The sequence below is a fragment of the Pteropus medius genome, unplaced genomic scaffold (assembly GCF_902729225.1).
Source record: "Pteropus medius unplaced genomic scaffold, Ma_sr-lr_union100, whole genome shotgun sequence".
Lineage (NCBI taxonomy): Eukaryota > Metazoa > Chordata > Mammalia > Chiroptera > Pteropodidae > Pteropus > Pteropus medius.
In genome coordinates, this window is record NW_024354875.1 from 37,436,364 (window position 1) to 37,463,854 (window position 27,491).

The 27,491-nt window shown below is 36.5% G+C and overlaps 1 protein-coding gene across 1 annotated transcript in view; it reads right to left on the reverse strand.

Annotated features, from left to right (window-relative positions):
- The window catches only part of TTN (titin), a 295,008-nt gene that overhangs the window by 222,862 nt on the left and 44,655 nt on the right, over window positions 1–27,491 (reverse strand). The window contains 33 exon segments of the mRNA XM_039855355.1: window positions 75–200; window positions 462–746; window positions 2,272–2,503; window positions 3,598–3,763; window positions 3,853–3,994; window positions 4,505–4,765; window positions 5,230–5,490; window positions 5,612–5,872; window positions 5,968–6,231; window positions 6,775–7,035; window positions 8,719–8,979; window positions 9,072–9,335; window positions 9,462–9,734; window positions 9,828–10,094; window positions 10,508–10,789; window positions 10,925–12,618; window positions 12,725–12,893; window positions 13,001–13,165; window positions 13,284–13,540; window positions 14,444–14,688; window positions 14,796–15,029; window positions 15,543–15,748; window positions 16,720–16,862; window positions 17,808–18,023; window positions 18,458–18,521; window positions 18,750–19,008; window positions 19,747–19,812; window positions 20,046–20,327; window positions 21,536–21,658; window positions 21,764–22,057; window positions 25,376–25,513; window positions 26,002–26,139; window positions 26,679–26,807. Of these exon segments, the coding sequence (XP_039711289.1) occupies window positions 75–200; window positions 462–746; window positions 2,272–2,503; window positions 3,598–3,763; window positions 3,853–3,994; window positions 4,505–4,765; window positions 5,230–5,490; window positions 5,612–5,872; window positions 5,968–6,231; window positions 6,775–7,035; window positions 8,719–8,979; window positions 9,072–9,335; window positions 9,462–9,734; window positions 9,828–10,094; window positions 10,508–10,789; window positions 10,925–12,618; window positions 12,725–12,893; window positions 13,001–13,165; window positions 13,284–13,540; window positions 14,444–14,688; window positions 14,796–15,029; window positions 15,543–15,748; window positions 16,720–16,862; window positions 17,808–18,023; window positions 18,458–18,521; window positions 18,750–19,008; window positions 19,747–19,812; window positions 20,046–20,327; window positions 21,536–21,658; window positions 21,764–22,057; window positions 25,376–25,513; window positions 26,002–26,139; window positions 26,679–26,807 (8,428 nt within the window).

The window sequence follows — 27,491 nt, forward strand, 5'->3', positions numbered from 1 at the left end:
AAAAGTTGAGAAAACTTTCCTCTCACATCATTTTTTGCAAATATTAGCACTGATACCTTTGCTTGTAAACCTACCTGTTCCAGAAACTCTGCACTGAAAACGGGCTGGTCGTCCCTCAGAGGTGACAGTGTCCTGAAGTGGGGTGATGATGGCAGGAGGATAAACTGGCATTTCCTGATCAGGAGACACAACCTCCGGAACTAAAGAAAAGAGATTACAAGATTTATCGTGATTGAGTCACCATACAGACCTTGTAGAAGGGAGCATGCTGATTTATCTTAATTTATGACGTAGTGGAGCACTTGCAGAGTTTCAAGGTTGAGTAGTAGTAATCTACTTTTATGAGTTCCAAATTGTATGTTTAAATGCACTGGGAGAACACAAAAGCTGTTTTTTTGTTTTGTTTTGTTTTGTTTTGTTTAGGTTTTATTTAAAGCTAAGAAGTAGCAAGGCATTTCTACCTTCTACTGAGAGTGAAGCTGAGGTTGTGGCAACTCCATAGTCATTCTTGGCTTCACAGGTGTAGACAGCTGCATCCTCTGGGAAGGCTTCGATCAGCAAAAGTGTGTACTCCTGCCCATCGTGAAGAAATTTGCACTTGAATCCAATGGAAAGCAGCTGCTCTTCCTTGTACCAGGAAATTTTGGGCTGTGGTCTGCCGGATATCACAGCGCAGAAGCGGGCAGGCTTGCCGGACTGCACAGTAATAGGTTGGAGTTCCTGCAGAACTTGGGGCGGTTCTGGAGCTGAGAGTAAATTAAAACAAAGAGCTCGTGAGAAAGCACAAGACCATGGGAGAGCCCATCAAACTCTACGTTAATTTGTTGCGGGATGGTCACGTGCCTGGAAACAAAACGCTGGAGTTGTGACATCTTTAATTGCTTCAGAATAGGACATTCTTTGTGGTAGAATGAAGAAAACATTTAGAATTCTGTTCTTAAGTAGAGATAATGGCTTTAGAAAGATACTTTGGATATTCTACGTGGGGAGGGGGTTGCTGAAGGTGTTGAGTTTCTCAACCTAACACCATTACCCCTGTTCCTGGTCTGGGTCTGAGTGTGAGTGTAGCAATGGCCAGTACCCTAAAGAATTCTAGAATGACTTCCACATGCTATCTATTTTAAAAAGTTATTTGGGCAAATCACATGGTGAGGTAGCTCATCCCATTCAAGTATGTTTGTTTTGCAAGTATTTGTGTGTATGTTTTAGCCATTTATTTATATACAGGTGCTAGTGAACTGTATCAGTAAGTATGAAAGAATAAATGAATGTTATTTCAGATCTAGTTAAATGTAGTTAGGTAGATTTTTTTTTTTTTAAATCAGCGTTCTTGTTATGCTAATGAAAGCATATACTTAATTTTTTGATGAGTGAGGGGAACTAGGTAACTCACAGGACCCAGAAATGGAGGAGAAATGACTTCTGTGAGGCTGGTTTCTGACACTGACATTTACTTCTCTGAGCCTGAGTATCTCTACTGCTAATACGGGAATAAGAATAACTGGATACCATGACCATTTGATTCTTAGGGACTGAGGAAATGTTGGCAATATGGTTGATTTTTGTGAACCTTGAGATTATTTCTAGTGTTCCTTCATCTGCCTCAGGGATATCTATTTAGATGGATATGGCCTAAGATAAGGATAGGGATGGAAGTTCCATTTTCTCTGCATATCTAGGTTAGGCTCAGATCTAGGCCAGCCTCAAATTCAGCTCTAAGGTTTCTAATGAGGAAAGTGCATAGTTTAATGGCACTCCTCCGAGGACCTGGTAGCATGTGGAAATCCCCCCCAAATAAGAGTTCCTGGGGCAGAGAGAACTTGTTCTGCATTGTCTGTGGCTCTCTAGGCCCTCTGTGGTCTCAAAGGGGACTTCTAGGTTCTCTCAGGCGCTGCAGACGAGAGGCTGGAAATACCTCTCATCTGGAAATGCCAAGAGTACTTAAGTTGTTAGGCCCAAGTAGAAGAGCTGAATACTGTTTCTAGAAACCCATTTGGGGTATATTATAAGTGACACACAGTGGATGTTTAATAGTGTTGACCAACTAAATAAAGATCTAGCCATTAGGTGCTTTTTGGAAATGGCATCTTAACAGTCATTTTAACAGCTGCCATCCCTTTTCCATAGGTATAATGTGAAAATACATATAGATGTAAACACATGGTACCATGAGTTCTTTAGAAATTATCCAGAAACTACCAGAACTTTAGTAACCTAAGGGGAAGGATTATTCTAGCTGGAGCCACAAAAGATATTAATAGTTCTACCTACCATTGACATAGAGAGTAACAGAACTCCTGTTCCTTCCTGCCACAAAGGTGTATTCACCGGCATCACTATGCCTGGTCTCAGAGATAAACATCCGGTGGATTCTTCTTTCTACAACATATTGGTGTCGTTCTTGTATTTGGAAATTGATTTCAATGCCATCTTTATACCAGTGGGCATCAACATCATCTTCATTGACCTCAAACTCAACGACGGCACGTTGTTTCTCAATAACCTTTTGACGAAGCAACATAAAAAGAAAATTGAAGCCATGGTTTCCTTTTAGTTAACCTGTTCCTAATACTGCTCATTTGAAGAACATGTAAAACCTATACATTATGATATATTATGACTGATTATAGCATATTCTAATTTTTCCTGTCCTTAGGCAAATGGTACCCAAACTTCTTTTATAGAGAATCATGCTTATACCAGCACTGAGGAGGGAGGCTGCCCTAAGGAGGTAATGATTTTATCCTTAAATGTTTGCTTTGTAATTAATAATAACATAAACGATGACACTATATGTGTGGACTTTTTTCTTATAAAACCCTTAAGTTACTATTCAATTTGATTTTATGTGATATGAACAATAACCTTGTGGACTGGCAGGAACAATTTTAAAAGTGAGGAAATAAAGGTTCAGAATTGGACAATAAAAAATGGAGGACATATCCAGTTTGTTTGAGTCCTCACTGAAGGCGTTTTCACCACAGCCCAAGGCCTGTAATGCCTGGTTCTTCTTAGATGAGCAATATGATGAAGCTAAACTCAAATGACATTTTTCTTAACGTGTTATCTCCATTATATCATGTGGAAAGACTGTAACCCATGAGGACAAGCTCTGTAAAGAACAAAGATGGTTGCTCAGCATCTTTGCTAGGCATTCAGCTTTGCTCAAACTGGTCTTTCTCTTGGACCTCGAAGAAAATGTTCTCAGCTGAGTCCCTACATACCTGCCTCTCCATAACAGGCAGCTTATGAGAAAATGCTACCTTGTTCTAAAGCCCCTTAATTTTAGCTGATGTGCAAACACCACAGTTTAAATTTTAGTTCTTTTTTGGTTGGTGCTATTTGGAAAGTAGTCATCTATTAGACAATGAAGTTTCTATAGCTGCTTTAATTAAAGAATTTGACAGCTGCTAAAGACACACTTAATCCCTAAGTAAGGGGAAACTGACTAAATTGATATCAGCATGAGAATCTAAACAAGTAGGGATCAGCTGTGACTCCTGTGGTTAGACAATTTAAAAGTCGATAATTAAAATATAACATTATGGATAATGGACTATGGATGATTTTTCCAAAAATTTGGCTAGTACATAATACCTGAACCTCCTTTTTAATGCTTCGGATGCGAACATCTCTGCCCTCTACGAAGAGGTTAGCAGTGGACATGTTGCCTCCTGCCACCACTGTGTACTGCCCAGCATCGGACATCCGGGTGGACGGGATCAGAAGGCGGTGGACGTATTTCTCCTTCTGTATCGTTATTCTGTGGATGAAATGGAAATTGAAGTTTAATGTATGATAACTAAAAAGAAATTGGGAATTAATGGAATGTAGCAAGACAAAATAACTGACCTGTCCACAATCTGCAGTTCCTGGCCATCTTTCATCCACTGTACAGTAATGTCGGGTTCAGAAACTTCACATTCAAACACGGCTCGCTTCTTCTCGAGAACCTTAATGTCCTTAATGTGTTTCCTAAATTCTATATGACGAGCTGAAAAACAGCATGCAAAAAAATTAACCTTTTTAACAGCTTTATTAAGATGTAATCCACATACTATATATAATTCACCCACTTAAAGTATACAATTCAGTGGCTTTTAGTATATAGAGTTGTGCAACCATCACCACAATCAATTTTAAAACATTCTCGTTATCCCAGAAAGAAACCATGTACCCCTTAGCCATCACCTCCCAAACCCCTCTCGTTTCTCCTTAGACTTAGGCCAAGCTATGTCTCTATGGATATGTGTATTCTGGAGATTCTATATCAATGGAATCATACAATATGCAGTCTTCTGTGATTGGCTTCTTTCGCTCGGCATAAAGTTTTTAGGTTTCATCCATGTTGTAGCATGCATCAGTACTTTTTTATTGCTGAATAATAGTCCATTGCATGAATATACCACATTTTATTTACCGTTCATCAATTGATGCACTGATTAACATTTTATAATGTGTGTTTGACATTATTTTTATGGATATGACATTTATGAAGCCATACCTTCCACATAAAGGGTGGCTGTTGAGGTAGCTTTTCCAGCAACAAAGGTATAGTCAGCAGCATCTCCAAAGTGAACATTCCTGATGTTCAGTGAGTGTGTGAGCTTTTTGGTTCTCATTTGGCACCTATCAGTTGATTTTATTTCCACACCATTCTTTAACCATTTGTAAGAGATGCCTTCATGGTTCACTGTCACCTCAAAGGTAATGGTGTCTTTTTCTTCAGCATTGATGTCCTTTAGCATGGATGTGATCATGATTGCTGCAAAAGGGAAAGGAAAGAGACCCCAGGAGACTTTTTGTCAATATGTGAGTCATAAAAGGAGTAGAATGAAAACCTAGAATTTAATATGTTTGTTAAGGTGATTACAGTTTAGAGATAGGAGCTATGATACCTTCCAGGTACCCCTCTCTCTACAGGACAATGCCAAATGACAAAAGAACAGAAAGAGCAAGTGACAGACACTGGAGCATCTTTATAGGTAGCCTTTTAATGTTATTCTAATTGGAAAAGCTTATCTAGGCGGAGATGATGGTGCCTAAATCAGTGTGAACTCTCAGTAGATGTTTCAATCAAGGATTTTTCAGTGGACTAATTGGTTAGGAAGGAAATGCGTAGCATATGGAATAATAATGAGTCTACTAGGTTATATATATGTATATAGGTAGATCTATATGTGTATCTATATATCTATATATAATTTATTCATTTATTTTTTTACTTACGGGTCACTTTCAGGGTGGCACTGACTTGGTCATTGCCACAGACAAACGTGTATTCTGCTGAGTCCTCTGTGCTGGTGTTCATGATGATCAGTTGGTGGAGTTTTCCCTGTACAACTATCTTGAACTTTTCACTCATCTCAATCTCCACACCATTCTTCAGCCACATAGAAGGGACATTGAAGTGAGACACCTCACACTCAAAGGAGGCAGATTTTGTTTCAGGCACCTCAATGCTTTTCATGGTTTTTGTAATATGCAATGCTTGGGAAAATCAGAGAGTACTTGAGTTAATATATTTTATTTAGAAAAAAATAGATGAAACAAACAACTGACTACCTGGGAATCATCTCGGGAAATGCAGTAGGGGCTGCCTGATACTTACTCTCCACAAACAGTTTAGCTTTGCATTCCAGTTGTCCCACCACGGCTGTATATTCCCCAGCATCCGAGGGGGAAATATGCTGCAGCATAAGTTTGTGGACCTTCCTCTCTGAGACCAGTCTGTGTTTGTTGCTTGGCTTAATCTCCACATTCTTGTGGAACCATTTTACTGGAACTGTGTCATGGGAAACACTAACTTCAAAGGCAACGGTGGCATTTTCTAAAGCGGTCACGTCCTTAGGCTTTTTAATGATCTTGACGGCTAATAAGGAAAGTTGAGGCAATTCAATGACGTAGTTAACTTAATGGTGACCATGAACTGGCAACTTATAACAAAATGTTTCTAAGTCAACTTACTCTCAACATGCAGCCTGGCACTGGCTCCTAGCCTTCCAAGCTTGAAGCCATAAACAGACTCATCCACGATGGCACAGTTTTTAATTTTCAGAGAGTAAACCGTTCCTTTCACTGAGATATCATACTTGTCACTGGGTTTCAGCACGACCCCATTTTTGATCCACTGGACACCTTTTACATTAGGGTGTGTTAGCTCGACGGTGAAAACAGCTTCCTGCGTCTCCGTCACTGTGAGGTTCTTCAGAGTCTTCTTAATTTTGACAGCTGAAGACAAATTTATGATTGGTTTAGAAAATAAAGATGGTTCATCAAATAAAAGAAGTCCTGAATGAGACATTACCTGATCATCTTGTAAATGAATGGTTATCAAACATTTTGCAGTTATGTAGCACCTCTGGTTTAAAAGACACCTTGAGATTATTTAGGAAAACCTGAGATCTAGTTTGAAATATACATTGCACATTAATTTTTTTCTATACTTGAATGGAAGGAAATTTGCAAAATCATACGCTATAGCTTAATAGATTGATTGGAAAAGAGCGAAAGAGGAATGGAGAATGAGAATATCTAATTTAGCTGTTTCAGAGAACTGGAACCTAAGAAATGGCTTCTTCACATAAACACATCTTGTAAACAATTTCACACCTGTGGTCTATGACTCAGAAAGAAATCTTAAAGAGTTTATAATGATTTTATAAAACTAAGATTTATGGCATCCAAAATGGTTATACCATTTGGCTTTTAAAATGTAATTGTCCAGATTGCAATATGATTTGAAATGGATAAATCTGTTATTATATCACTGACCTTCAACTTTGAGTTTGGCAGACGTTTTAGAGGTGGCCACCTTGTAGGTGTATTCTCCAATGTCATCTAATTTGGTGGCAGCAATGATAAGTCTCCTTTTGTGGCCGTCCACTTCACTTCTGATGTCGTTACTCAGTGATAGGTGTTTGCCATCCTTCAACCATTCGCCTTCAGCATCAGGGTTGGCAACTTCGCATTCAAACACAGCTTCCTGGGATTCAGCTACGGTCTGGTCTGTGAGTGGCTTAGAGATGGCCCCCCCTTTGGAACAAGAGAAGTACAAATGTGAGTCCTTTAAAAATATTTGTACAATAAAGAAATCTTTGATTTTATCAAATTTAAAATATCAAATTTTAAAACATGAATTTGAACATCACAAAATGTCTAATAAGATTATTTTAACCCATATCGAGAAGGTATCACAGAAACCCCTTATTCTAAGTATGTATGACTGATAACCAGGGAAAAATTGGAATCAAGAAGGTTTTGCAAATGAAAAGCAACTGTCAAGTTAATATGGAGTTCTGAGACCCATAACGTGCAGCATACCACCTGGATGACATCTAACGCAATTCCTTTTTCTTCAAAAGCATTCTACTTAGTCTTCTAAGGATTATTTACTAGGAATAGGTCTTATATTTGATTGGAAAAAAATTGCTAAACAAAATGTCTAAGTCATCAATGTCTCTATAAGAGTAGAGATTTTTATATACTAAAAATCACTGTTTTGAAAAATGACTTCATCTTTCCTATGAAGTTTTCTCCCCGTTGCCTCCAGTGTCATCATCCACTGGCAGAAACAATTACTTCTTCAGCAAGTTAGTTGCTGATGTATCTTCCCCTCTCTAAATTGTGAATTCCTCAAGAAAAAATATCATGCCTTATTCCTTTTTATGTCCTGAGTTCATAGCAATGTCTATGGTAGATAGTTAAAAAAATATTGAGTAAAATCACACAGGAGCTCAGAGTTTTGTTTTTTTTTTTCCTACACATTCAAAAACATGTAGTATATATTAAATATGTCAAATTTCAGGATCTAAAATATTGTTTCAGAAGTTTTCATAGTTAAATCTCTGGGGAAATTTATAATGTAATGAAGTATAAATCATAAAACTTTCATATCAAATAAGAAACACTATTCCTACATGACTTGTATATACCAGATGTCATGGACAGCACAATTTAATCTCAGTGTAATATCCCAACTCCTCAATACTTAAAAATTGTAATGAATCAAACAAATTAATGATGACTCTGATTTCTTCTTGACAACTGGTTTATAGATGTGATGTTTCATTTTAAGGCTAGGGATTTCTACTGAATGAAAATGTTCTACTTCATGTCATAAGAGAAATATATTGATAAATTGAGTTATCTTTTTAAAATATTCATTGGGTTTATAAAAATGTAAGAAGAGAACAAAAGAAATAAAACTTAAGCAAGAGTAATTAAAAAATAAGTAAATTTTTAGAGTAGGAAAGTTTAAATAAAGCTCAATTCACCAAACGTTTATTGATCATCTCTCATATGCAACATATTGGAGTACACAAAGAAGAAAAAGAAGCATTTCCAGATTTTGGGAGCTTATACTATGGTGCGAAAAGAAAAAATGAGGACTAAGAAAAATATATGATAAGGACCAACAAAGAAGCACATGTAAAGTGATCCTGAGACTGAAGGAGTAGGATCTTATACAGATGGGTAGAATAAGGAACGCTTCACAGAGAAGAAGGCATTCCAGGAGAAGGCATTCCTGCCTGGAAGGGCGTTTGGAACGTAGACTGGTGGGGGCAGTGTTGAGAGTACTTCTGCCTTTGAGAACAGAATAAGCAGAGGCATGAAAGCAAGAAACTGATGAAAATTTCAAAGAAAATTGGCAATAATTTTAAAAATTAAAACAATTGCCCCACTTGAGAACTTAGGTTAAATGATAAATGTACCAACCTGCCACAGTAAGTTTTCCAGATGTCATATTTTCTCCAGCATAAAATGTATATTCTCCTTCATCATCTTTCATCATATTTAGAACTGTCAACTTATATATTTTTCCATGAGCTTCAATTTTATATTTAGAACTGGGTTTGATTTCCTTGTCCTTAAAATTCCACAAGACATCAATTCTTGAGTGGGACAGCTCAACTTCAAAGACCACATTTTGGGTTTCTGTACAGGTAAGGTCATGAAGACCTCTGATAATTTTAATTTCTGGGGAAAAAATAAAATAATCACGTGGTTATTATTACATTGAGAACATAGAATTCTTAAAATAATGATAAGTTAAATGGAAGAATCTTTACTTTCTACAGAGAGATCACAGCTGGTTTCAACTCTTCCAACCAACAGCTTGTACCGTCCTTCATCTGAAGCATGAGTCCGGTTAATCACTAGTCGCTGCTTTGTGCCTTTGACGATGGCTTGCACACGATCATCAGGCTTGATCTGTTCATCATTTAAATACCATTTAACAGATGTCACATCAGGGACAGAGACCTTACATTCGAGCACAGCCTTGGTACCCTCAATCACGTTGACATCCTTTAGAGGTGTTATTATCTCAACACCTACAAAATCACATACGCACACACAAATGAAAAATTTATGATTAAAAATTGTTTTAAGTATCTGTTCATTAAAGTCCCCTACCTCACTTGACAATGTACACATAAAACTATGTAAGTTGCACTCACTATAGACAGAGACACGCCCACTAGTTGACAGTCCAAGGGCTGGAATAGTGAAGGAGTAATTTCCAGCATCTTCTTTAGTCATGTCTTCAATGAGCAGCATATGTGATTGTTTGTCTATCACAATATGAACCCTGTCACTGGGCTGAACTTCTTGGCCATCTTTCATCCAGATGCCTTCCACATTTTCTAAGGAGACTTTAACTTCGAGCTGAACAATGTCACCTTCGCAGACTTTTTGATCACTAAGTCCTTGTAGGATAGCAATGGGGCGGGCTGTGAAATATATGGAGGAAAATCAACATGATTATTTTCTATTAATAACCATAATGATGCTCACTGAAGGCCAACATGAATGGAAAAACTTACGTTTCATCTTTAGTTTACAAGTTGTCTTTTTCCCATCAACCACAAAGCTGTATTCTCCCTGGTCCTCTTTGGTTACATCCTTAACTGTGAGGTTTTGACGTCCACGGCGAGATGTAATTGTGTATTTGCCATTGGATTTAAGCTCCACGTCATTGTGATACCATTTGCCTTCTATATTTTCTGGGGATACAACACACTCTAGCTCCCCTGAAAATGATTCTGGAACTTCTATGTCCTGAAGTTCTTTAAGAAACTCAATAACTGCACCTGAGGCATAAAATACAGAGAAGTTAATTTCTTTGAGGAGTTATGCATCTAGACTTAGGATAGAGAAAATTCCTTGTATATCTCTTATCTCTTCCATACTATCAGGGATATTTTTAATGTCTGCCTGCTGATGAACTGAGAAATAAATTTTCAAGAAAAGAGTTATTTTAATTTTTAAATTACTTTTAAAGTTATATTTCAATAAAAACATTTAAAAACAAGTCATAAAAATAACTTGCTTTATAAAATTCCCAAATGTCAATATTCTTAATCAGTAGTATAAATTTATGATTCTTGTTATGGGGCTAATATCCAATTCTCAAATATTCTTTTTATGAAGGAAAAGATTGCATAGCTAATTTTATCAGGGTGATTTTAAAACTTAAGGAAACATTGAAAGGATTATTTACTACCTTCAACAATTAGTTTAGCCGTCGTTTTTACATTTTCGTCTTCCACTAGTACACAGCTGTAGTCATCAGCATCGGCCATGTCGATTGTCAATATGGAGAGGAAGTGAACCTTTCTGTCAGAGTGTGTTCTATATTTATCTCCTGGATGAATTTCCACATCGTCTTTATACCATTTCACTTTAACAAATGGCTCTGAAGTTTCACATTCAAAGGTTGCCATGGTGTCTTTTTCCTTGGCAACAACATCTTGTAACTCCTGTGTGAAAGTGATCAATTGCTTGGCTACAAGAAAAAAAAAGAAAAAAAAAGCGCATTATCTTAAATTCAGTTTGAATAATGGGAACCGGAAATAAAAAGAAATACACTACTAGAAATTATTGATAAATAGATCCATTGAATGAAAGAAATTTAAATTACCTTGGACAAGTAAAAATGCGTGGCTTGAGGTTTCCCCAGCTATGTTGATGGCTTTTACCATGATGCTGGCAGAGTCCTCAGCAGTCACATCTCTTATGACCAGTTCACAAACATTGTCTTCGGGCCAGTACCAGTAGATTCGATCGGAGCGTTCGATCTTGACACCATTTTTGTACCACTCACATTCAGGATCTGGTTTTCCCACGACTCTGACACGGAAGTGTGCATCAGATCCTTGGCCTACTGTTTGGCTTTGGATTCTTTCAAAGATTTTGGGGGCCTCCATACTAGGACTTAGTTCAATTTTATCAGGTTTAAAAGTTGGAATAGTGATTTTGCCTTCTTCAGCAAGGGCTTTCTTCTCCTCTTCGGTTAGCTCTTTGGTCCAGTGGAGAAGTTCATCTTTGGTCTTCTTCAGGAGTTCTTCATAGGATTCATCCTTTTTACGAGACTTGAGCTCTACAGCAGTAATGGCTTCATAATATCCCTCTTCTGTTCTGCGCTTGAATTTACTACGCAGCTCTTCTGACTCTTCAGACACCTTTTCGTGAGTAATTCTCTCAGCCCTTTTAAGCTTCACAATTTCCTTGGCTTCGGTGGTGTCAACAGGTCTATCTACTTTTTGAACTTCAAACTGAAGTTTTCCAGGTTCATGTATGTGAAACTCAGGCTTTGGTTCAGGGGCTCGCCTGAGGACAGACCTAAAATCTTCTCTCTGTTGGATCTCAAGTTTCACTTTATGCTCTGTCACACCTTCAGGATTTTCTGCAGTGACCTTGACTTCACCTGTATCATATGATTTGCAGTCTACAATGTCCAGATAATGAATGCCATCATAGCGAACTCTGAACCTTTTGCTTTTGCGGATGAGCTGTCCATTGAGGTACCAGTTGACTTTGGGCTGAGGGTAACCTGTCACTCGGCAACGGAATCTAGCAGTCTCCCCTTCAAGTACTCTTACTGGCTCTGGGAACAAGACAATGTCTGGCTTTTGCTTCTCTTTTTGATCTGTCGTTACACCTGTAAGTGCACCTTCATGAGCCATCCTCTCTAATTCTTCAATTCTCTGTAAGCCTTTCCTCCCCTCAGGCAATTGAGATTCTTCCACAAGGCTTTTCTCATCTTTAACAATAAGAGTAGCAGATGTGTGATCTGTTCCATATTTGTTAGTGGCCCTGCAAGTAATGATGCCACTATCTCTAGAATATGCAACTCCGTAATCAAGGCTGCAATACCCAAATTCATTGATCATACGAAGCCTGTTGGCTGCTTCAAGTGGCTTTCCATCATGGAGCCATTCCACCACCATCGTTGGGTCACCAATTGGTGTTAGTCTGCATTCAAAGTGGGCAGGCCCAAAGCGCTTGAGTCTTAAGGAAGTGAGTTTTTTCTTGAAAAATGGTTTCTGCTGTTTCTCTTTGTCGTAGAGGTCACCCTCTTCCCATTGCTCTTGACCATATCGCAAATGGAGGGGTTCCAGTTCTGGGGCTGCAATCTCCTTTGCTCTATATGTCCCTCGTGGAATGATTAATCGTCTCTCTGGTTCAGGCTCTGCAAACTCAACTTCGACATTTACTTTGCATCTTGTCGTGTCTCGGCCAGCCTTATTAATAGCTGTTGCAGTATACCAGGCAGAATCTTGGCTGACAGTGGAATCAATTTTAAGGGCAGCTTCTCCCTTGGTTCCTTCAATTCTAAAAAAAAAGTTAAAAGAAATTATCAATACAGAATTAGTTGTTGCTTCCTTGGTTATTGGACTCATAGAATAAACTTAGTTTTATTATTCCCAAGCAAATTTACCTGATTTTTGGGTATTTATGAGGTACAATGATTTCACTGTTTTTCAACCATACAATGTCAGGATTAGGGTTACCCGTAGCTCTGACTTTCATTTCAAGTCGGGAACCTTCCTTTATGTTGACATTTTTCAGTTTTTCCACAAATACTGGTTTAACCTGATGTTCCACAGCTGAAAGGAAGAGGTCATGATTTAGAGTGAACAGGGCTGAAATATCTGTGTATAATAATCCAAATGATAAGGTAATTTTTTTTTCTTTAAATTTTAAAAGCAAATACCTTCCACAGTTAAAATCACTGAAATTGAAGATTTGCCTGCCCTGTTTTGGGCAACCACAGTCCATTCCCCAGAATCACTGGGTGCCGCAGGGACAATAATCAGTGATTGGGTGCCGTCTTCTTTAATGACTACTTTGTGGGTATAGTCATTGATAACTTGCTGGCCTGTCAAAAAAATAAATAGAAAACAGATTGTTAAAATAATTTTTAAAAATTTGTTGAACACACATATAAGCTTATTCTTGATTTTAATAATTTGTGAGTAAAAATTTATCATACTTACCATCATGAAACCAGAAAGTCTCCGGCATGGGTCTACCCACAACCTTTAAGTCAAATCTGGCAGTTTGTCCTTCTAAACATTTGAAAGAAGCAGGTTTTAACACAAATACTGGCTTATACAGTCTCTCAAGTTGTGACTCATCTGTTTCCTCCAGCCTACGCCCAGGGGACATTCTTGCAGGGGACATTCGTGCAGGTGACATCCTTGCAGGAGACATGCGTATAGGAGACCTGCTCACTGAACGTGGAGAGATAGATCTGAAAAAATGAAGAAAAACAGAATATTTTCATGAGGCATAGAGAAAACTCAGCAAAATAAACAAACCTTTTTCTGTTTTATTCATTAACGTTATTTTAGAATTTTTATGTCATAAAAAGCACTTTAAACACACTGGGATTTAAAATGGAATACATTATTATTGCTCCCAAAACTCTTTTAACTATATATCCTCAATCTAATCAGTAGTCATTTAACACAGCCAGGTATCCATTACTCAGAATCTTAGAATGATTCTTAATACTATCTTTCTCTCACCACCTGTATTTAATTAGTCATCAAACCTTTTTGATTCCACTACCAAAATATCTCAATAAATGTTGGTTGGTTAAATAAACCAATGAAAAAACTTATGGAAAAATAAAAACATACTTCTTTACATAACAGGAGGAAAAACATAGAAATTATATTTGAAAACAAAACAAAACCCTATCTATTACACCTTGTAGTAGGAATGCCTTGGATTGGATTTCAAGTGCTGGCACCATCAGTTACAGGATGGTTACATGAAGGCAGTTTTCATAGGATTGCAGAGACTCAGTGTTCTTGCTTACAAAATAGGAATAATAATCCCTACTTTGCATGGCTGATGTGTAAATTAGGGATAATGCATGTAAAATCAGGTGTTAGATAAACCCTATAGCCTTCATTATGTTATAACACTGGCAAAATGAACAGTGTGCTACAGTAATGAAAATGCTTTGCTCGTCCTTCATAGGGGTGAACAATAAAAACTCTTGGCAATCATTGGTATTGCTAATGGCAGGTATCTGTGCTTATCTCAGCTTCAATCTTCCCCCATAAAAAGCAATTTGCTACTGTGATATTTAGTGTTTTAAACAGTTTAAATACTAATCGACCCAAATTATTACTATGAGTCTTACCGGATTCTGCTCACTGGCTCTGGTGTGGGTATGAAAGTCGGAGCACCAAGTGGAGCAGCAGGTTCTACATACAATTTCCCAGAGCAAATTGCATTTCCTTTAAAATTGCTGGCAAACGCAGTATAGATTCCCTCATCTTCTGGAAGAACAACAGGTATGCGCAGACTAGCTCTGCCATCTTGAAGAAAGTCCATTTGGTACCTCTCTCCATGTTTGATGCGCTTGCCATCTTTGTACCACGCAATCTGCAAATAATATGCATACGTGAATAAAATTTAGATAAAACAGTTATAGTGTAACCTATTTCTATCTTTATTGTGGCATGGAGAAAGGATAAATATCTATATTTCACCTTGGGTAATGGATATCCAGACATCTTGCAATGAAAAGTAACACCCATCCCCTCAAGAATTCTATAATTCTTGAGTCTTAAATCAAATCCTGCTTCAATAGCTTCAGATTCAGAAATGTCTACTGCCATCCTTTCTTCTCCATCTTCTTCAAGAAGTTCTTCTAGTGTAGTCTTTATTATTCTGTATTCAATTTCTTTAATGAGCCTCTCTTCAAAGGAAGAAATATGGAATTCCTATGGTAGTAAAATAGGTGACAGTTTGTTAAAAAGTATATCCTCACTGATAAAAATTCTTTAAGGATATTAGTTTCAGGGGTAAGAATTGATTCAAGTTTTTAACTGGAAGAAAAATTTAGAAAGCTTTTTTGTTTTCTTTTTCATCTGCACTATAGTTATCTTTGCCAGTTTATGCTGTGGCATCTTGGGTAAATGATATTCTGAAAATATGAGTCATCACAGATATGAAGGGATCTTGGACTTGGTCATGGTAATATTTGTCTTTTTCTGCATATATAATACATAATTCTAAAGTCATATTTTGTTGCATATATGTAACCCCTATTTCTAAAGTCATATGTGGAACATGTCACGAAGATTAAGGAAACTCGTCAGCAGTGGACCTGAACCTAATAGTGGTCTAACCTGACTCCATCATTTGAAAATGAAAATATCAAACAAAAAAGAGGGGTATTGTGAGAGGAAAGTAAAATTTATGAAAGTTTATTTGGTCTTTATCGTTATACTCACCTGGTCTTCTACAAAAGTTCTGACCATTATAGTGTCTTTGGCCATTTTCTTCCTAATTAAGGCCTGTTCTTTTTCATATTCTTTTTCGTAATCAGAGTATATAAATCCAGGTGCTATTTCTCCAACTTTAGGTTCTTGCACGAATGCAGTCATTTGTGTCTGATAAAGCATTTCTTGCTGAGACTTCATCAGTGAGTCATAATCAGCTAGGAGTTAAGAATACAAGTTAATTTTTAATGTTATTATGTAAAAGCCTTTATGCCACTATTCATTCAGGAAAGCCCCACACTAGGAAAAGTTGATAAGCAAAATTTTACTATCAAGGTGCTCAATAAATATTTATTAGATTGAATTTCCAATCCAAACTTATACTAACAAGTCAAACCAGCCACTACTACTATGGAAAGACTTTTATATTAGCAATCAGTCTTTGGGATCTGTCTTAGAGGTCTTCCTGATTTGCTGTGTGGCTTTTGGCAATTCATTTACCTTCCTGGGTCTTGAGTGTTTTGTCTGCTAAATGGAAATAATGTCTTAACTCTTTCTAAGTGGTGTTGTGCAGATCAAATGAGACAGAGTGTGGAATGGTCCACTGTAAATGTGAACAGCTAAGCAAAGATAATAGTGACTCAGATAAATTTTGTTTGGCCTGAATGCTATTATATATTTTTTTCAAATTACTTATGAATTTTGAAAATCCTGATTTCCCACTTTTCCTTAAAATATCAGAAGCTCTACCAACATTGAGCCTGGTACATGAGTGCTTGGCAACAACCCACTGGATATGGTGCACTACTGTGCTCTTGAGGTGGGGCATATACTCTCTGGTTTGCCATTGTCTTCATTGCATTCACTAATATTATCTGCCTGGATCTGGAAGGCAACCAGATTTATATTCCCTGAATTTTCTAAGGCATGATATGCACCAAATGAATCCAGCAAATAGAAACTATTGCTAGAAACTTGCATGTGTAGCTCCATTACGGCTTTTGAGGCCATGTGGTCTAAGACATTTCCTATTATGGCTTAGGCTAAGGGTGGGGGGGTGGTGATGGGGACAGAACCAGTATCAGAACCAGGGTACTGCAACAAGCCTTCCAACAAACACACGGCACTGCTACCTCTGTGCATTTTTGTTTTTGCCATGCACATAGGAACTAGTTTGAGTTGCACTCACCTTCTTCAAGCAAGGAGGCAGATGCAGAAATTTCTCCATGCTTATTACGAATAACAATAGTGTATTCTCCAGCATCATCGGCAAAAGTCATTGAAATAACCAGTTTGCACTCACCGGTTTGTTTGTTGTAACTCACTTTGTATCTTTATGGAAATGGACAAACAAAAAATTTAGTCATTAATAACCCTTACATGAGTAAAATAACCCTTATGTGGATCTGTAGTGTAAAATTCAATGTTCCTGGACACGTGACTAAACTCTATTATAGACTATAACTGCAAGATTGCTGAAACTTGAAGAAAGCACATGGACATGAATAACGAGGGACAAACAAGTTAAAAGTTTCATTTTCAAGACTATTCAGATAGTCTTTAAAATAAATAATAGAGTGTAATACTAGTAGAATAAGACATACGGAAATATGGGTTGCAGTTTTTACGTTAGCAAATAGTCGTTAAAAAACTTAGGTACTTTCTCTTTGTTCATTATTTTGTTCATTTTTTTCATTTGAAGATCAAATTAATATTCAAAACATTAAATCTCTTTAACTATTTCAGTATTAAGCCTCTAGCATAATATACTATATTTCTTATTATGATATGTTAGCTACATTTTTAGATTATCAGGTTACCTTTTGTCTTAAATGGAAGGAAATTCAAATTTAAATTTTATATTCAATTGCAGTAAATATATTAGCATAAATGTTCATATGTAATTTTCTTCTTCATTATATGACCCTTATTCTTTTATCTTTTAGTACTTAATTATTATTTATTTTTATTAAAAGTTATCTCAGAATTTTTTCTGAAAAAGTATGTGTATAAAAATCTACACCATTTTCTCTATTTTACTGACACTATAACTTTATAGAATCAAACTGAACTATAAATAAATATATCTTCCATCCACTTGTGAAATAGCCTTGTTTCTCAATAAGACTTTGTACAAAAATATGAAAATACACTATGGAGACTCCATAATGAAAGAATCTACATTTGGAGGCAAGTATACTCTACTCCCCTCTAGGCTTCATATAAATAAATATCAAACGAATCACTGAGAACTCTATCATTTAGCCATCAAAATACCTGTATCCACTGGTTAGAGGAACACCAGATTTTTTCCAGTAGACATGGGGCTTTGGGTTGCCGCCAACCTGACATTCAAACACAATTCTTCCACCTTCCACCAGTTTTTGGACCACTGGTTTTGTAATGAAGAAAGGAGCAGCAGGTTCTCCCGGCTCTGCTCGTTCCTCTGTGATGCTGGTATCGGTCATTACCACATCTCTTGACTCCACAAAGCTGGAAAGAGAATTTCTATCATATTAGCTTCAAAATTGCAATTTTCCAGTACTAAAGAGACTGAAAAATAAAAACTGTACATTTGACTTTTGAGCAAAGCAGGGGGTTAGGAGTACTGACCTCACGCAGTTGAACATCCACATTTAACTTTAACTCGAAAGTCTGCCCAGGATTCGCAGCTGCAGATTCAACCAACCTCAGATTGAAAACAGTATTTTCAATCCACAGTTGGGAATCTGCTGTTGGGAATGTGAAAATACTGTTTTTGTTCCCTGGTCGATTGAATCCACAGATGTGAAACCCGTGGAAATGAAAGTCTGACTATATTTATTGAAAAAAATAAGTGGACCCATGTGGTTCAAATCCATGTTGTTCAAGGGCCAACTAGAACAAAAGCTAGTTGGCAAAAGCTAATTAGCAAAAGAATGTTTTACCGTTTCTCTTCTTGTGTAAATTTCTCAGTCGCGGCTGTGGTTTCCTTTTCGAACTCTTCTGACACTGGAAGAAGACAGAAATTTCTCATTTAAGTTAGGCATTTAGTTCATTTTGTTAGTGACTTCTGCTTAGCATGACAATTAAGTTGTCTTTACAATCTACACCCCAATTCCGGAAGGGGCCATCATTATGAAGTATGGAGAAATTGTATTGTGGGAGGAAGTGTCAGCTGAGAAGTGAGGAATGAGAGTGATGGCATGTATAGAAGGGTGGTGGGCGTGTGGCACTAACCCTGCACAGCTAGGTAGCAGGATGTGCTGACAGTCCCAGCCTCGTTCACAGCACTGCAAGTAAATCGCCCGCTGTCTTCTGCAAAGGCTTCGCGAATCATAAGACGAGCGATTCCACTCTGGAAGGTTATCTGGAAATCAATGGAACTTTCTATTTGGTAGTCTTCCCTGTACCAAGTCACTTTTGGGGATGGGTATCCAGAGATGTGACACTCCAAGGTGACGGATTCACCTTCTATAACAGTCACATTTTTTAAGCCCTGAAGAGAGAAGAAAAAGAATATAGTATTGGTATATGTGCATATTTATTTATCATCTCCATATGTTATAGCAAATGTGGGGGTTTGAACTTGTATATTTTAATTGCCATAATTTTTTTTTTTTTCAAATTAGTACTCTGGAAATACTAGTATCGAGACTCCTTTGGAATTTGGAATATCCCAAAGTTGAGATAAATGCAAGGCATTTGTTTTCTAGTTGGTAAGATGGAATTCTTTTAATAAGATATACTGGGGCAACTCTGTACCCTTGTGATGCTCACATATTCAAATCTTAACAAAGCTTGAAGGCTCAGCAGCAAATGCTACCTCTTCAACAAAGCTTTCAATGCTATCGCCAATTGGAAGTAATCTATGCTTTCTCTGGATCCTCCCTCTGTTGAGGTGTTTATCACTTTCTATATTTTTACCTTTCTTTTTATGTATAATTTCTCTGATAATAAGGCAAAGACTTCAGATAGCTGAATTTGTCTTTATATATCTCCATATTCGTTTCAATAATGCCTTAGACATAATAGAAACTCACTAAATCTGTTGACTACATGACTGATGGTTGTCACATAGAATTCCCGTTTTCTTTGCTAAATAGTACATGGTTTTAAAATTAGCATTTGTAAACTACTAATGCCATTTTCCAGTTTGAGAACTGATCTTTGCACATATTAAAACTGTTTGTACCAGGTACTCATATGGTCCAACGCAATCAACTTTTTCACTCACCGAGACCAAAGTTGGTGGAGTAACAGGGATTTCAACAGGTGCAGGTACTCTTGCTGTTTCTGTTACCTACGAATTTTACAAAGGATGTTACAAAATACCCATGAAATAGAGGAAATTTCATAAACTTTTCACACATGCAAAATCAGAAAATAATTTGAGAAAAAGAGCTCTGACACACTAAAATTAAGTTTGAGTAGGGCAAGACGCTTGGATGACTACTTCTGTAGTACAAACTGCGGAACACCTGGCCCTGATTGGTAGGGAGGGATCAAACAATGGAGTGCAAGTCAGTGACCAACCTTGGTTTCACGCCCATGAAGTACTTCGAAGCGCTCTTCACGGACTGTGCTACCAGTGATGCTCACCCCTACTTCCTTTTTCACTGCAATGCCAGCTTGACTTCTGTAAGTCTCTGGTGTGTCAGTGAAGGGGAACTGGGGTGAGGGGGTGGGCTCTGCTCTCACTCTGGTCTCAGCAGGCTTCACAGTAGGTGCCTTCACTGATTTGGTGATCTTCTGAGCAGAGGATGTGGCTGACAACTCTTTTTGTAATGTGGCAATAGCACTTCCTGCTATTGATGCCTAAATGGAAATGAAGTTAGAAAATAAAGTCACTTAACTGTCATTTGAGTCATCATTTAGAAGTGCTTCACCACTAGCATTCCTGTGGTGAGTCTGAGTCTATTTTCTATATGGTCTGTTTTTTTTTTTTTTAAATGTTTCATTATCACTCTTAGAGTTAGTGAAAAGTCAGAGATAAGCCAGTTCTAAAGCTCATTGTCATTCCTACCACTTTGTAAACTATGTTGAAAATATATTTTTTAAAGAGTTGTATTAAGAACTCCTTATTTTACACTCTCATCATAAAGGGACTGAGGGTCTCCTAAAGCTCAGTCATGAATTTTTATTTAACCATCCCAGTGAATACTGCACTTGAAAATATTACAGTGAGAAATTCAAAATTGAGAAATTACTAAAATACTTGAAAAATTCCAAGAACTACTTTAAAATAGCACATTTAGGTTTCAGCCACAAATCTGTTTGAAATGTGAAAATGGAGACATTCAGAAAAATAATTTAAAGGATTCCTTCCTGTTTTTTTTCTTTCTGTTGTTGTCTATGATTATTTAGTTTCAATAGTAAATTGGGACTATCCCAAATATAGGTATTAAATGTAATCTTCAATTCTTTGAAGGCATACAAGATTTGGATTCTATGTCTTGGATGTGTATAATAAAAATAATAGTGATGAATATTGAGGGTTATTATGTGCTGCCAACTTGCTAAGGTTTTTATATGTGTTAACTTGCCCCCGATGACAGAGCTAATAAAGGCAGAGCTAGGACACTAATTCAGGGCTGTTTGACTCCACAGTCCAACCTGACCACCACAGAACACCACTTCTCCATCTTGCTATATTGAGTATATAAATATATCATTTCTCAGTATCTGTCTTTAGTATTGATATACATTCTTGATTAAGTTATTCTGAAACGTCTCATAGCACAAGGGAAAGTAAACTGTGTAATATACTACCTTTTACAAAATGTGGAACAGGGAGAAGCATGCATGAATTTGTGTCTCTTCAGAGGTGTAAGATAACTACCTGCTTGCTACTCTAGGCTCACCCTGCAGGGAAACCAAACTTGAGGGGTTCTGAGTCCACCATGAATACACATAGACATTACTAAAAAAAAAGTCCACACTGGCTTGTGTCAAGATACTCCACATCACGCCTTACTTATTTTTTTGAACTAAACATTTCTTTGTCATGCTCTATAACTTCTTACCTCATAGCCATGTTCTGTCTTAGGAACGGAAATTTTTGAAACAGTAAAATGAGGGCTTGCTGTACGGGGGCGTTTATCCACATGGACTAATCTTTCAGTTGTTAGATCTGTAGTTTTCTGAATCTGCATTGAAATGAAACTCAGTGATACCACTGTTCACCAGATGACCACAGCAGTTAAGCTTGCTTTCCCATGAATAGGGTGAAATATCAGTAGGTGCAGACTCACCTGTGATGATATATGCATTCCCATTTGATCAGTAGTTGTGATATGAGTCTCAGAAGGAGCTTGGATCACTCTAGGCTTGACTGCTTTAGGGACAACCTGGGGTTCTGAGGCTGGACGCTGGGGATGCTCAACTACCTTTGTGGCGGAAACATGCTCCTTATATCCATATTCTAACGTGGCCTGCTGAGCATATGATTCTTCAAGATGCCCGGGTTCTCTGGGCTCTCTGACACGGGCCTGGTCTACTGCAGCAACAACTGTTGCTACAGCTTCCGCCTTTTTCCCATCGTCCACCTGGAGACAAGGTTTCCAGAATTAATACATAGCAATGTCAAAGTCAGGTTGGGACATCTCCTCCTAAGATAGTCATCAAGAACAGACAAATGCCTAAAGGCATGATAGTCAGATGGCACCCATGTTATATAGCTATGTTAATGTCTCCAAAAATATAACTCATGGATGCATTTAGGACCTTAATGTTTCATTGATTATTGTGATGTGTAGACATCTAGTTAGTGTATCTAGTTAGATACACTCTATATACATCCGCTTATTTAGACTAGACATCAAACCACACACATACAACATAGGACAGCACACTGTGTGTATAAAATACTAAGAAGATTTTGAGTTTTTCTAAGATTATATATGAGGCAGTCAATTAGCACTTGGGAGATCAGAACTTTGAAGGTGGTTATCTTCACTAATTATTTTTATTATCTTCTTGATCATTTAGTCTCGTGTTGACACAATGACAGCGATGATAAAAATCTACTCAAATACCATCATAAACCCATTAAGAAGAATCAGTTGCTACAAAGTTGTACAGTTACATGCAAATCTGAGACAACATGAAAGCTCATGAACACACAGTGAGGCATATTAATTTACTTATGATTCCCTAGGGATAAGAATTTTTTAATCTATTAGAAAATATTGCTCTTAAAATATATAAATGAAGATGCTGTGATTAAAGTGAAAAAGTGTTATCATATTTGGATTTCAGAGAACAAACTTTTACAGTGAAGTTCAATTTACTGACATTCTTACTAGGAGTTAAAAGGAAGAAGAAAACAGAAATGTTTTCTCATTTCCATGAATCTGATTAACATAAATGGGAACATATTTTGCAAAGGAGTTTTCTTTTAAAGAAGGCAAATCAGCTGATGTGGCTTACATGTTATGATTCTATGTAATACTTGGAAAGAGTATATTGAAAAAATCAAATTGCCATATCCATCAGTGCTCTTTAAAAGTAATGCTGGAATATTTTATTTATGTGCAGTTTGCTTTTCTTCTGAAAATAGAATCTAGATTGCATCTGAAATGTTTTTCAAGAATGCTACCTGTATATCTGTTAAAATTATTATCTGAACCATTTAAGATAAAAATGAAGGGTTTTTTGAGATGGAATTGGGCCTTTAGTGATCACGGGCTTTATCCAGTGCTTCCTTCTAAGAAGCCACAATCTAATTAATCTGCCTTGAAGAATTACAAATGCCATCTTCAGATTGCATTTGAGAAGAAACTGTAGAATATATGTGAGGCTTAGGTGAGTTAAGTATGTTCATCTGTTTATTTGTTTCTTTATTTTTTAAACCATATAGGCTATTAGTTGACTTTAATTTTACAGATTTTAAAAACATGTTAACATCTTCACAGATTATATATATTATATAATGTATAAATTCTTATATATTGTATACTATGTATTATCTCATATATTTTATATATCTCTCTATATATTTTATATATCTCTATAGATAATACATAGTATACAATATATAAATAATACATAGTATACAATATATAAGATAATTTATACATTATATAATATATAATGTATAAACACTTGTAGAGTGTTTGCATTTACATTATATGTCATTTGAACCTTTGAACCAATCTGTGAGGTAGTAAGGTTGAGTTTTAGTTTTATTTTAACAATGAGAAACTCAGGCTCAAAGAAATTGTCATTTGCCAACTGAAATATATAGATCTTGCTCTTAATTTAAAACTTACACAAGAAAGAGTCTTAATTACAGTAGAATATTGTAAATTGGGGAAACATTTGTATACTTTTTTCCTGCGTTAATGTATATCAAATTCATACACTTATGCTGTTTGGTGGACGACTAAAAATGCATACTCTATGCTGGTAGCTGCTTTTATTTCTTAGTGGACGCTAACGTTCCTCATGTTTCTGGAACCTAGGTAAGCCAAGAATGAAAGTTGGACAAGGAGACCCAAACTCATACAGTTAAATGCTGATAATTAATTTAGGAGACACAAAGAAAAGTATTATTTAGTCTCGCTTTTCACAACTAGAAATGTTAACTTCCACTGGAGGAACTGGACTGAATTTAACAGTCTCTTTAATGTTTTGTTGATCAGTTAAACAATTAAATGGAACACCAGGAGCAAAACGACTCATGATGAATGAAAAGTTATGACAGATGATGAAATGGGATGAAACAATGGTTTTCACCTCCACAGCATCAGTTTTCATCTCCTCACGAATAAGATGTATTTGTTCTTGCTTAATAGCAAATCCTTCTCTAGTCCTTGGCAGTGTGGCTGGTTCAGTAGATTTTGCAGTAGTAACTATTACTTTGGGCATAGACATTTTTTCAGTTTCCATTCTTAGCTAATTTTTAACAACAAAAATAAGATAATCAAATTTATGTATGGGATTCAGATAAAAATTCAAATATAATCACTCATGAAGTATGTTATATATTAGAATTACTCTCATTGATAAGACTTCTGAAAGGCTGATATGCCATTCAGTAAGTGTTTAAAAGTTGATCTTAAATCATGTCTTAGAAAAAAGAAAAACCAAAAAGGTAGAGATAGAAACAACACAGAGAAATACAGACAGGACTCAACCATGATGCTAAAAGAATTGAAAAACTTTCATTGCAATTTTCAAACACCGTATAAGCAATTACGAATAAAATTAGGTAAATAGCTCATTTGGGGTAGATGACAAAGTCATGGGAAATAAGATAATATGAAATATGGAAATTTCAGAGCTACAAATAACCTTTTCATGGCATATGTGTATTTATTCTGGTTGGATAATTCCTTTCTAGATTTTAATATTGTATCTTGGTTAGCTTTAGTGGGACTACTACAGCAGGCACTAATTTTCTCAGCTTCTTTTCTCATCTCATATTTACAGGGGGAAAAAGATAATTTTATACATGAAGAAAATTACAGGTAATTTCCTGAAGTAAGTCTATGATCTTCAACATAATATACCGAATTTAATGCCCCTCTCAAAACAGACATCTTCTTGACAGTAAGATTTATCATTTACATATATATATTTAATGTTCGTGGAGTTTATTAAAATTAGCCTGCATGCACTTTTAATCACCACCTTCTGGAGAATTTCTAGATGTTAATAATAAAAAATGGAAAATAATAATGAAAAGATCAGTGGGGAAAGGATTATGTAACAATATTAACAATAATAAATAATTTGGCGTTTCAGTTTCCAATTGTTTAATCATTTAAAATATAAATAGGTTAATAGTGTCTCATACATAAGAAATTCTAAGATTTGTCATTAAGGTGTTATAATAAGGATTTCACACTTGGAATAGTCACCTTTCCATGAGTAACTTGGATTTGTTCTTGTCTAGCAGCCATTCCTTCTCTAGTTCTCAGTATTGTTTCTTGTTCTTTGGCTTTAGCAGTAGCAACTGCTATTGTAGACAAGGCAGTTTTCTCAGCTTCCTTTCTCATCTGATTATTACAGTAAAATGAAGGTTTAAATTGCGTAGGACTTCAGACACACATGGTATGACCCGTTCCCCCCCACTGCCAGTGGAGATGCAAGATAAGTTATTCAGGGTTAAATACACAAGAGAAGTTAACTTTCGCTTGACAATGTTTGCACACACTGACTAGGAATCGCAAAACTTAAAAATGTTAGCTATAAAAAAAAACTCCAGATGCTTCCATTTACTTTTTTTTTTTTAAGTCAGGCTAAAAAATGCTAATCTTCATGCAAAAAACAATGATGAATAAAGTGAATTATAAATGTTACAGATGGATGAAAATCAAATGTGCAGATAAAGTGAAGGGTAAGCAGTCACACATTTACCATTTTCTTTTAGTTTGGGATTCAGAAAGGAAAATACAGATTAATAATTCATACCACATCATAGTTAATGATTTACTAGAAGTCAGTTTAAAGATGAACTTTTCTCATCTCACATATCAGTATTCACCTTTTCCTGAGTTATTTGAACTTGCTCTCTTTTGGTAGTGATGCCTTCTCTACTTCTTGACACTAAATCTTGTTCTTTGACTTTGGGTGTGGCCACTATGACTCTAGGTACCACTGTTTTCCTAGTTTCTTTCATTTTCTGGTCATATGATAAAAAAAAAAAATGAGAAAATGGTCATTAAATTCCAAACAGCCTCTAATAAAAGAAACTTAAGACAAAACTGAGAAAGGAAGCAAAATTTCTTTCCGGTCAAGACATTTTAATCACACTTAAATATATCATTTGAGTTGCTCTGATAATCCATACTGCTTCATTAGTAAAAATATCAATAAAAAGTTCAGTCTAGAATTAAAAAAGTGTGATTAGCAATAAAAGAATCAAGGATGCATTTCTCTTTCTCACATTATATTTGTACACTGGAGTCTGCTTCAATAGGAAGGTATTATGGTGAATTATAATATCATATTAGTAACAGTCCAAAGAAAATCTGAAGGTTAGGAATGAAAAGTGGCAGTGAAAGCTAGATAGGTGGCAAAAAGCTCTTGAGAGGTCTTGAAGTTCTATTTGAGTTATAAGAAGAAGTGAAAAAGTGATGATTAAAACCCATGATGAAAATGTAGGTGGCTCGCAAATGAAATGATACAAGAGTGAATTTCACACCGGCAGTAAGTCATCACCTTTTCATGAGTTATGTGCATTTGATCTTGTATGGTAATTTCTTCTTGAGCTCCCCAAATTGTTTCTTGTTTTGTGGGCTTTGCAGTGGCAACTACCAGTGCAGCAGTTGTCTCAGCTTCCTGTCTCATCTGATTTTCAGAGTAAAATAAAGATTTGAGTTTCAAAAGGCACAAAAGAAATGTCAAGATATCCTTGTAACACTCAGGAGAACACAGAACGCTTAGTGGTGAAGAGAAAATATCACGTTTCCATTCTAAGGGCCTACACTTGTATTTAAAATCGAGACTTTGGTTTTCCTGAGGAATGAGCTTCTTTATGGCCTACCTGTCCCTTAGCGAACTGTCCTAGGACTGAAAAAGTCTGATCTTTGAGACAGTGACATGTTATGAAACCCAGTGAGTGGCCACTGGCAAATGGCTGGAAAACTATAGTCACCAGCAATGCAATGGCAAGAGGGATTTTTATGCCCTTGATTATGCCAAGTAGAATTCTTGTGCATTCTAAGTCTCTCACTATAAGGAGAGGGAAATTCATCCAACAGCCGCTGACTAGCTTTTCAAGTATATAGTTTTCTTAGGTGGACTTTTTTAAAAAAGTAGATCTGGGATCAGCAAAGAGCTTGAGATCAAGAAAGTGAACACAGCGCCTCTCCCACCCCCCTTCATCCCCCCAATATGAAAGAATTCAAAATATATGCCTGTTTTCTGGCACTTTAAGGTTTGATTTCACTTATGGGCAAGAAGGGGATTTTAGTGACATTGAAGGATGTTCTCACATCTCTCTAAGGCACAAACACAGAAAACACTTCTAGG